Genomic DNA, 12,110 nt, shown 5'->3' on the forward strand with positions numbered 1-12,110 from the left:
AGACTATGAGCTGTGAATCACTATAAATCTTAATGAACATTGCCCCTATTTCCTTGGCGAGGTGGATCCATATGAGCAACACCTTGTACTCAGCCTCGTTGTTAGAGGCGACGAACCTGAATCTTGCTACGGCTCTGATCGGGTTTCTTTCCAAACTTTTAAGTAAGAGCCCCGCTCTTGCCCTTTTCTTGTTCGAAGAGCCATGCATATACAAAGTCCATTGTCATAGGTTGTTGAGCTTTGGTTTCTGTTGCTTGACTTCTCCAAAGGTATCTGCCCCTGGTGAGCCTGGTTCACCCTCTAACTGATAAGAAAACTCTAATATAAAATTTGCCAAGCCTTGACTTGATTGGTCTTCTTAGGATATATTTGATATCATGCTAGCTCTTTTCTATTGTCCACTAGATCAATCTACTTGATGTCTCGGCTTTTACATTATTTTTTTCAGGGGAAAGTTGTTCATCACGTGAATGAAGTGTACCTAGAAATAGAGTCGTAGCTTCTTGGTAGCAATGACAAAGGTGAAGGCAAGCTTCTCCATTTCAAGGTATCTCGTCTCCACGTCGAGTAGTCTCTTGCTCACATAATATATCGGTTATTGCACTCTCCCTCTTATTGTACCATTGTCGCGCTGACAACAAACTTTGATACCGATAAGTATAATAGCAATGGCTCACCCTAGACGAGCTTTAACAACAAAGAAGTTGTCCCAGATGTTTCTTCAGCTCTTAGAAGGCTCTTTTACACTCCTCTGTCCACTTGAAACCTTTCTTCCCAATAACCAAGGATTTGACCGAGAAGAAGTTTGCTCTTGTGAGTGAGGCTGGCGTTGTTAGAAGTAAGTTTAGCTCGTCTTAGCCAAAAAGTAAGAAAACGGATGAAGTAGCCCAAGTTGTAGTCGACGCACTGACCGATCAACTCTCTAACCTTATTAGCATTGGGGTTGCAACGGCCAGGGACAACGCCACCCGTAAACATTCATGGCTATTAGGGATGCAGCTCCTACTAATATGTTGCCCTTGGTATGCAGCTATGCAACGAAAGTACCAGTAGTTCACTCCTCTTTTCTTTTATTTGCATGATATCCTCGCTTCTTGCTGATTTTCCATCTGATCCTTTTTTCAAGTTGCCATGGCAAGCAGGCTTCTTTACTATGAGTGCTATGTCACCTTGGAGGGCACTCACAAAGGGTGGCAACTGTCAGAGACGATGACGGAGGGCGCTCTAGCCAGGGTCGAGGTTACAAAGAAGGAGAAGGAGAAGGAGGCCAAGCAGGCTGAGCTCAAATGGCTTAAGGAAGAATTAGCAACCTTTAGGGTCAAGGAAAGGGAGTTCCTTGACAAGCTCAATGCGAGCGAAGTCGCGCGAGTGAAGGCTGAAGCCAAGGCAGTTAAAGATGAGAAGAATTTGGCATAGCAGCGAGGTGCCAATAACAAACTAAATTCCAAGCTTTCCTCGGCTCAAAAGGCTATCCCGGATTGGGAGGCCAAATTCAAGTAGTCCTTGCTCAACCTTGCCCAAGAGGCAAAAGGTCGACGGAAGGCCAAAGCTGAGGCCAAGCTACTTAAACTTTAACTTGAGGAGTCAAACGAGGCTATCACTACTCAGGCTTAGTAGATGTCGATCTTCCTCATGTGAAAGCTATGAGAAGTCTATCCCTCGATCGACTTCTCTTTGCTTCCATAAGCTTATCAGAAAGAAGTCGAGAGGATGAAGGGTCAAAGCCTAAGCAATGGCCTACGTCTACTCGGACGACTCCAAGGATGATGGTGAGGGCTAGGAAAAGGTCGAGGAAGGTGAAGAGGAGATCGAGCTTAAGCAAGAAGTCAAGGATCTAACTCCTATAATAGCACTTCCCCAGGGCAAGGCTCCCAACATTGAAGAAACTACTGCCACTTCTTCTATCAAGAAACAGTCTCTTCCAGTATGCAATGAGCTCCATGGACCGGTTGAGGATGAGCCCCTTGCTCCCCAGCTGCTTGAAACATCATTTTTTTAGAGTGTAATAGTAGTTTATTAATGAAATGAAGATTTTTCAGTATATCCTCTTCGAGCAAAGATTTTATATTTCCGTTGAGTCATTTTTGTTGTCCCAATAAGACTTATAATAGAAGATTCAAATTTGCTCCATGTTATGCATAGCTCGCTTCTTGAGGAGCTTTTTCGGATGATTGCGAGAAAATCTTTTGCGACAAACAACTCCAATTCCGGATCAGTTGTCTGTTTCAAGTTTTGGTGACCAGCTTAAGACTGATTCCCTTTCGACGTGTTTTTCTTGAAACTTTTCTTTCAAGTTTAACTATGGGATATTTCACCCTTATAGAGTTAGATTTTGGCGTGGCTTATTGAGATGAGCTACTTTTTTCTAGACTCTTGACTTCAAGGGTTATTATTTTTTTGGAATGCTATTGCGTAGGTCGCAACTTTTGAAGTGACGAATAAATGCTAAACAAGTTAAACATTAATAATGAAAAAAGAAAGATTATGAATAATACCTTTTTTATTGATAAAGCACTTTAGTTGTGAACGGCCTTACATCGAATGATAAAAAGAAAGACATAAGCAGAAGCCGAGCTACTTATTGGCAATACCTTTACAAATGCTTAGCGATCCAGGCTTATAGTATCGCTTCGCCGTTGAGGCATTCCAGATGAAATGATCCTTGTGCGAGTTTTTCGGAGATTGTGAAATGACCTTCTCATTTGGGCCCAAGTGCACCCAAGTTTAGGTTTTGAGTATCCTAGACGACTTTTCTGAGAACCAGGTCTCCCACTTGAAAGTCTTTGTTTTTTACTTTGGTGTTGAAGTATCATTTGGCTTGCTGTTGATATGAGGCACTAGGCACAATGCTCTTTAATTAGATCTAGCCTCAGGCGAAGAAGGTCTTCATTTACTTCCTCGTTGAAGATTTCCCTTCAGAAAGAACTGATTTCCACCTCAACCGGGCCCATTGCTTCACACCCGTATAATAGAGAGAGCAGGGTTTTACCTGTCGAACTCCTGGTTGTTGTTCAGTAGGACCACAAGGCTTTGGATAATTCTTTGGCCCATCTTCCCTTGAAAGCATCAAGCTTCTTTTTAATAGTGTGTTTGATGACCTTGTTCACAACCTCTACTTGACCGTTGGCTTGAGGCCGGTAAACAGCGACAAAGCTCTTATTAATGCCGAGTTTTTCGCTAAAAGATCTAAAGTCTTCACTGTTGAATTGTTTCTCATTGTTGGATATTATAGTGTGAGGGATTCCAAACTGACAAATAATGTTTTTGTAGACAAAATCCTTCGGCACTTTGTAGGCTAAAGATCTACCTTTTCTCATAGATCTCCATCAGAACATAATCCACGTCCTCATATACATCAGATTAGTGGTACATTGAATTCACGTTTATACAATTTATCATTGATGAGTGTGTACCGAGCTGCCTTTGTGCAGAGTGTTCTAGTTTGAATATTCTCCTCTGATAGTGTATCATCGCTTAGGTAGGTAGCGATTGCATCCATCCAACTATATCTTTGACTCATTGCTAAAACTAGTCCTTGTGGAGTGAAGATGCTTGGTCTTGGGAAGAACTTTACTAGGATTGAATTAGCTTTTTCTTAGCTCATTGTAGAGGCTAAGCGAGCTATTGCATCTGCTTGCAAGTTCTTCTCCCTTGGGATCTGGAGAATTATGAAAAAAACTGCTTGAGCTAAGTTTTTACTAGCTAGAGGTAGGATGTCATCCTATCTTCCTTCGTCTAGTATTCCTTAGTAATTTGGTAGACTATGAGCTGTGAATCACTATAAATCTTAATGGACTTTGCCCCTATTTCCTTGGCGAGGTGGATCCCTATGAGCAACACCTTGTACTCAGCCTCGTTGTTAGAGGCGACAAACCTGAATCTTGCTATGGCTCAGATCGGGTTTCTTTCCAAACTTTTGAGTAAGAGCCCCGCTCTTGCCCTTTTCTTGTTCGAAGAGCCATGCATATACAAAGTCCATTGTCATAGGTTGTTGAGCTTTGGTTTCTGTTGCTTGGCTTCTCCAAAGGTATCTGCCCCTGGTGAGCCTGGTTCACCCTCTAACTGATAGGAGAACTCTAATATAAAATTTGCCAAGCCTTGACCTTTGATTGGTCTTCTTAGGATATACTTGATATCATGCTAACTCATTTCTATTGTCCACTAGATCAATCTACTTGATGTCTCGGCTTTTACATTATTTTTTTCAGGGGAAAGTTGTTCATCACGTGAATGAAGTGTACCTAGAAATAGAGTCGTAGCTTCTTGGTAGCGATGACAAAGGTGAAGGCAAGCTTCTCCATTTCAAGGTATCTCGTCTCCGCGTCTAGTAGTCTCTTGCTCACATAATATATCGGTTATTGCACTCCTCCCTCTTATTGTACCATTGTCGCGCTGACAACAAACTTTGATACCGATAAGTATAATAGCAATGGCTCACCCTAGACGAGCTTTAACAACAAAGAAGTTGTCCCAGATGTTTCTTCAGCTCTTAGAAGGCTCTTTTACACTCCTCTGTCCACTTGAAACCTTTCTTCCCCTTCAAGGTTTCAAAGAATGGTAAGCATCTATCTGTGGCTTAAGAAACAAACATGTTAAGTACCGCCATGCATCCCATCAAGCTTTCTATTGCCTTATACTGGTGGGGCTTTTCATTTCAAGTAAAGTCTGAATCTTCTTTTGGTTGGCTTTTACACCCTGTTGATTTACGAGGAAGCCCAAAAATTTCTTCAAGCTTACTCCGAAAGCACATTTTAAAGTATTGAGCTTCATTTGGTATCTTCTAAGGATGTCAAATATTTCCCTCAAATGCTCAATGTGGCTTTCGGTGACCTTTGACTTGACGAGCATGTCATCAATATATACCTCTATGGTCTTGCCAATTTGATCAGTGAACATCTCTTTTACCAAGTGTTGGTAGGTTGCCCCAGCATTCTTGAGGCCAAATGATATAACCTTGTAACAATAAATTCCATGATCAATAATAAAAGAAGTATGTTCTTAATTAGGCTGGTACATCAGGATTTGGTTATATCCTAAGTATGTATCCATGAAGTTAAGTAGTGCGTTTCTAATTGTCACATCTACTAGCTGGTCAATCCGTGGAAGCAAAAAGCTATCTTTTGGATAGGCTTTATTCAAATATGTGAAATTGATGCAAGTCCACCACTTGCCATTTGACTTCTTTAACTAAAACTAGGTTGGCAAGCCAATCCGGGTACTTCACTTCCTTGATGAAATTAATGTTTAGGAGCTTGTAAACTTCATCCTTGAGTGCTCTGGAGTACTCTGCATCTATCGACCTTCTTTTCTATCTTATCAAGTGATGTTCGCCTATGACACATTACCTTGGGGTTGATCCCTGCCATATCTGCATGCATCCATGCGAAAATGTCGAGGTTTTTCCTCAAAAACCCTGTCAGGTTGTCAGCCATGTCTTTGCCAAGGCTACTGCCGAATTTTAGTATGTGAGTTGGATCTTCCTCACTGACACTTATCTCTCACAGCTCTTTTATTGGCCTTGATGTTGGCTACTCTTTATGGATATAAGGACCAATGGCATCCTTGAAAGGTCAGGGCTTGACTTAGATTCTGCAATAACCATTATTCTTGAGAGCGACCATTTCTGTGAAGCATTTATAGCCCGATTGTAACATTCTTGAGATTCCTTTCGGTAACTTCTAATCATTGCAACTCCCCCAAGAGTCAAAAACCTCAGAGTCTGGTAGCACACTGATGTGACTGTGCTCAAGTCATTCAAGATCGGTCTTCCGAGGATGACATTATATGTGGTTGGGCAGTCTACCGCTAAGAATTCAGCCATCACTGTCCGGACCTTGGGTTTTACCCCCCAAAGTCACGGGGAGGTCGATCATCTTTTTGGAAACAAGGTTGTCCCTGGTAAATCCATAGAATGGTGAAGGGCACGCCTTTAGGTCTTTCTCTGTGAACCTCATTCCTCGGAAAGCTCCCAAGAAAATAATATTTGCTACACTCCCATTATCGACCATTACCCTCAACACTTTGGTAATACCGATTTTGGTTGCGATTACGATTGCATTATGATTGTGGCGAGGGTATTCGTCTAATTCCTTGACTATGAATCCTACTACCTCGCTCTCTTATCTAGGTCGCTTAGGTGACCTCTGTTCACAACTCATTATTCAAGGAACCGAGTATGTTCTGGCCTCACAAGCATACTGTTTGCAGGCATGCCTTAAGCTATTCGCTATGTCTAGCCCCTCGTAGATCATACCTACGAGGACCTCATTGTTGGTGTTCGCTGGGGTTTGCTAGATCTAGTTCTAGACATAATTGTATTGCTCGCTAGCATCTTTGCTAGCTCTTGCCTCCTTGACGAATTCCTTTAGGTGCCCCCTTTATATCAATTCCTCGATGGCATCTTTCAAAGCCCAACACTTATTGGTGTTGTGCCTAATGTCCCAATGGTATTGACAATATTTTTGCCGATCCCTTCAACCTGAAGCCCCCCTTATCCTTTCTGGAGCAGGTAATCTCTTTGGCTCATGAGAGACTTCATAGATATAAGTTATGTCTTGCGTGAACAGAGTATATTCTACATATTGCAAGAAAGGCTGCATATCCCCGTGGTTATTTGTTCTCTGCCTTTTTTGAGACCAGTTGCGATCCCTATCATTGTGGTCTTAACAGTCGCACTTGTTTGATGGGTTATCTTGTCGCCTGTCGAGGGCTCCTCACATCGAGCTTCTAGCTAATGTTGCCAGTGAGCTTTCCTCTTGTTGGTGTTTTGTAGCCATTTGGTAAAACTTGGCCAAGCTCACGTGATCTTCACTCTAGAGCTCTTTCCATAACTCCATATTTGGCCTGATGCTTGCAATCAGCAAAGTTCAGATGGACTCCTCGGGTGCATCCGTAGCCTTTGCTTGTTCATTTTGGAACCTCATTAAATAGAGGTCAATGTTTCATCTCTCTCCTGATGAATGTTGCTCAAGTAATTGAGGGGTATTGCGAATTGTCTCCTCGGTAGAAATTGTTGTAGGTACAACAAGGAGAATTGTTGCCAGGAATTGATGGAGTTTGCCTTAAGTCTCTTGTACCACCTCTTGGCATCCCTTACTAATGTGACTACGAAGCAACAACATTTTGCCAAGTCACAGACCTGGTGTAGCTCCATCAAGTCATTGAAATTATCGAGGTGGTCTCGAGGTTCCCCTTTCTTGTCGAATTTACTCTCTAGCGTCCTGAATCCCTATGGAAGTGTGGCCTGGCAAACCTCCTCCTTGAAGGGGGCACTGACTATTTCTTCCATTGCGCCGTTCTGGCAGGCCCTCAGATCATCGAGCATTTTCTGCATGCGATCTAAATCTTCATTGTGGTTGCCTTAGCTGGGTCGTTTCAGTCATACTTTGAGCAAGTGAGTTCACAAGTTTGTAGCTTGTGAAGCCATTCCATTGCGCCCGTTGATGCGCAAAGTCGATTCATGATGGCTAGGCTGATAAATACTATCATTCTAGTCGGTGCATTCCTCACGACGTTAGTTATAATAGAAACGTTGATCATTGTCGGATTGGCGCACATGACTCATCTCGCTAGCTTGCAAGGATTAAGTCTGTCTCGGGCGTGGGTTAAGAATAGCACACTGACACTAGGGATATCGTCAAGCATCTTGAGGGTGACTATTACCTTCGCTCTTACCCAGTGGTTGCTTCCCTAGCCGCATCCTGTGGTTAGTTTACGTACAGGATTCACACTTGTGAGAGAAGCGGAGTTTCTGATGGCAAAGATATCGATCGCCTCTCGGCGCTGGCGAGTCAGACTGGCCACCCGTTGAATTCATACCTGTTAGGGAGGCATTGGTGAAGCGTGGTTGGTCGAGGTTCTGAGCAGATGATTGCTGATTTTTCAACTCGACCACGTTTTGTTGCACTGCCTGTGCAGCCATTATTCTGATCATCTCCACCAGCTAGCCGTTTTAGGGTGTGACTTCCCTGCCTCCTGGTTATTCGTGACATGCAAAGTTGGTGGCATAGGTGGTCGATGTCTAATGGCGTCCTGTTGCACCTCCTGATGGGTGGTTTCCACATTTTCGTGGTTTCCGGTGATGGTCTTCGATCTGGTACGCATTATTGCAAGCCTGAATTGAGTAGGTTGTTCACCAAAATTTTTGAGATGTTGGCGGAGGCCTTCATTCTAGCATCAAAATATTGATATGAAAATTCGCACCAACCAGAGAGATCCAATTGACCTCAGTGGAATCTGAATGGATGGGCGTGATTACAGATAATTAACAATGGGTGAATGATAAGTGCAATAAAGTAAAAGATAATAAGATTTTTAAAGTGGTTCAGCGAGGTAGCCTCTTATGCCTATGTGCACTGTTCTTGTATTTGCTGTGAGAGTTTACAATAAGAGTTCTATGGAAAATTTCATCATTTGAGAGGGTTTATATACAAGGTTTTGCAAAGGAAAGGGATTACAATTGATTTATATTGTAACTCAAATATTCTCGCGATTAGGTGCTCTGATTGCGTAAAGATTGTTGTTAATCTGGTCATTCCCATAATATATGGGATCTGAAATTATCTAGGAATTGATTGAATGACTATTCAAGTTGTTCGCGACTAGCTTATACTGGGTCAAGTTATGTGTCAACGAGTTTATGTTGGGTCAGACAACAGGTAGAGTTGGACTGATTCTATGTCAATATAATACCTCGCCACTCACCAAACTTAATGGAAAAATCACACACAAAATTAATATTACCATTTTAAAATTTTAAATGAGATAAACTTCTTTACTTCTAAGAATTTAAATTGAAAATATTTCAAAAAAAGAAAAAAATTGTAAGAAAATTATGTTTAGCCCCCGTCTAATTTACTAGTATCCCTCATTACTAACTACACATATTTAATATATAACAAAGTCTATTTACACCCGATTAAATGTCAAAAATAGCTCCCTAAGCTTAATTAGTTCTTTTGTTTTAAAATCTCATTTCTCCAATTTCAAATTTAAAATGTTATTTTTTTCAGATTAATCTCGTTGTTTGATTTTTTTTTTTTTTTTTTCCTCCATTCTTTGTAATATATTGTCATCAAATAAACAAATATTTGAAATAAAATAAAAGGTTTCAAAAATTATGAAAATTTAGAATTAAGATTTATGTAAGAATTAAATGTTAAAAAATATATATATATATGATTTAGCTGTAATGATGGATTGGTGAGTCACAAAGTTGACATCAAATTGTCGCGATGCCCGTGATGCCCTCAATTAATTTTGAAAATAATACACATTTTCCTTGATTAGACTGCTTAAAATATTTCATTAAAAGCTATTCGTATTGAGGGAATTTCTGGTTTTTCGAAGTGGTTGTCATTGCCTAATAAGCAATAATTTCGTATTTCATTTATCCTTCTCAAATATCCCTTAACCATTCATTCTTCTTCTTTCATCTTACGAAATCAATCCCTCTCTCTCTATCCCTCTCTCTCTATCCCTCTCTCTCTCTGTATCTCATGGAACAAAATCAAAACCTTAACAGTTCAAATCCATCAGTCGCCCTAATCGTCGGCGTCACCGGAATGGCCGGCTTCAGCTTAGCTCAAGCCTTAAACAGCCACCACAGTCACACATGGAAAATCCACGGCGTCGCCCGCCGTCCTCTGCCGACCTGGTTCCCTCCTTCTCTCCTCCACAACTTCATCAACTTCGACGCATTAAACTCCACCGACACTCTCGCAAAACTCTCCCCAATCTCCCACGAAGTCACCCACGTCTTCTGGGTGGCCTTCCAGCTCTACGACACGGAAGAACTCAACGTCGCCAAGAACTCCGCAATGCTTAGAAACGTACTCGACGTGCTCACCAAAGCCTCTCCTTCTCACCTGCGTCACGTGACTTTGCAAACGGGGACGAAACACTACATGGGTCCGATATTTGACCCGTCGTTGGCCGGGAAACTCGTGCACCATGAGCCGCCGTTTATGGAGGACTCGTCGTGCCTTCCATATCCGAACTTTTACTACGCTTTGGAAGACCTTGGGGCTTCGTATTCGCCGGCTTTAACGTTCTCCGTGCATCGTTCTTCTATTATTGTTGGAGCTTCTTCAAGAAGTGTGTACAATGCGCTGCTGTCATTGGCGGTTTATGCCGCCATTTGCAAGCACCAAAAGTTGCCGTTTCACTATCCAGGTAACGAAATGGCCCATTTCACGTGACAAATTTCTGATTATAAACACTAAAAGCTAGAAATAGCCTTTGGTTCATGCATATGTATTTTCTTGATCGATGGACATAGAATTGATATTCTTATATTCTTAATTGTTTAAAATATATATATATGGCTTAAATTATGGAGGAGCAAAACACTAATTAAAACAACCAAAATTATTTGGTTTAACATGTAAGCTTTATCGCTTTTAATTTAAGAAAATTTATAAAATTTAGTTAAATAAAGAAAATAATCTAAAATACAAGATGGGAAGCCCTCCAAATCCTACCATAGCTCCACTATATATAGGGTTGTTCGAAAGAAATCTATAAACTGAACCAAACAAGCAATCAGACCGAAAAAATAGTTTTTTGATGGGCCGGTTCGGTTTCGGTTCAAGAATTTCTCTAAACCAATTTTTTAGTTCGGTTACCTATTTAGTGGATTCTGATAACCGATTAACTGTTTTGCAATAAAAATTAAAAAGCCCAAAAGGGAAAAAAGGCCCTAAATCGGTTTAATGAATTTTTTTAAAGTTTTGGTATACATTTTTATACTGTTCTAAGGAAAACCGATTCAAAATTAGTTAACTAATTTTGAGGAACCGATTAACCGGAAAAGCAATTCGATTCAAAACCGGTTTTCCCCTATAATCGGTTTGGTTCAAGAAAAAATGGATATTAGAATCGGTTAACCGGTTTGGAACACCTCTAACTATATATAGTCGATTTTTGTTGCCGGACGTCTTGAAGTGTGGCCATACGTCTTGAAGTGCACATTAAAAATTTGTAGATGTTTGCATTTGAGAATTTTCGTATTGATAAACTAGTTTGCTAATTTTTTTTTTATATCTAGGCACTCGATACACATGGGAGCACTTCTGTGATATGACTGACGCAAGTGTCTTGGCACAACAACAAATATGGGCAGCTTTGTCTGATAAGGCTAAGAATCAAGCATTCAATTGCACCAATGGAGATGTTTTTACATGGAAAAGCTTATGGAAAGTGTTATGTGAAGTGTTTGAGGTTCAGTTTGTGGAGTTCGATGATGAAATTGCAAAAGGGTTTGATTTGGTGGAGATGATGAAGGAGAAAGGAGGAGTTTGGGATGAGATTGTGGAGAAACATGGACTCTTTAAGACCAAATTGGAGGAGATAACTTGTTTTGATGCTCTAAAAATTGTGATGAATTTTGATTTTCAACATGTTTGTAGCATGAATAAGAGTAGAGAATTTGGGTTTCATGGCTTTGCTGATACATTCAAGAGTATTAGAATGTGGGTGGAGAGACTGAGAGACATGAAAATTATACCATGAAAGGCAAGAATATTATTTGGGGGCAATTGATATGAGATATTTGTAGAATATATACTCTAAAATAAATGGATGAATTCATGATGTGGGGTACACATCAACTATGGATTTTGATCCTTTGTTCATTTAACTTTCGAAGTATCTAAAATTAGATGACATTTTTATTATTCATGGCTATGATTAATTATTTTAATTATTTTTTTTTTTTATCAGCAAAAAATATATTTTTTTTTAACTTCATTTTTTATTTATTATTTTTTTATAACCGAGGGTGTCTAGACTAGCTTATACACACCTCAACTAATCCCTCGAGACTCTAAAATTACTGACCGGATAAGAGCCCCAATGATCTCCCTTATTAGCAATCGTGGGGATTCGAACTTGTGAAACCATGTTAAATCCTCCTCTTACTCTTTTACATTCAAGAGGACTCAAATTTGAGAAGTCATATTAGATTCTTCTTTTATTCTTTTACTATTAAGGGGATTCAAACTTGGAAAACTATGTTAGATCCTCATTTGCTCTTTTACAATCAAGCTACTCAACAGTGGTTTTTTTTTTTTTTAAATTAATTTAACTACTATAAGAAGTTGTTTCTCGTG

General features: G+C 40.3%; 1 protein-coding gene across 1 annotated transcript; it reads left to right on the forward strand.

The window, feature by feature from the left end:
• Nucleotides 1–9,445: 9,445 nt before the first annotated feature.
• Nucleotides 9,446–11,677, forward strand: LOC116144239 (iridoid synthase CYC2-like). The gene is made up of 2 exons (XM_031429697.1): nt 9,446–10,173; nt 11,048–11,677. Exons 1-2 carry the CDS (start codon nt 9,498–9,500, stop codon nt 11,509–11,511), a joined length of 1,140 nt encoding a protein of 379 aa, XP_031285557.1. The 5' UTR covers nt 9,446–9,497; the 3' UTR covers nt 11,512–11,677.
• The last annotated feature ends 433 nt before the right edge of the window (nt 11,678–12,110 follow it).

Source organism: Pistacia vera, unplaced genomic scaffold (assembly GCF_008641045.1).
Source record: "Pistacia vera cultivar Batoury unplaced genomic scaffold, PisVer_v2 Contig44, whole genome shotgun sequence".
NCBI classification, from domain to species: domain Eukaryota; kingdom Viridiplantae; phylum Streptophyta; class Magnoliopsida; order Sapindales; family Anacardiaceae; genus Pistacia; species Pistacia vera.

Coding starts and splice junctions, on each gene's coding strand:
- LOC116144239 (XM_031429697.1), top strand. CDS start 9,498: ATGGAACAAAATCAAAACCTTAACAGTTCAAATCCATCAGTCGCCCTA. Junction 10,174..11,047: donor GTTGCCGTTTCACTATCCAG/GTAACGAAATGG, acceptor TTTTATATCTAG/GCACTCGATACACATGGGAG.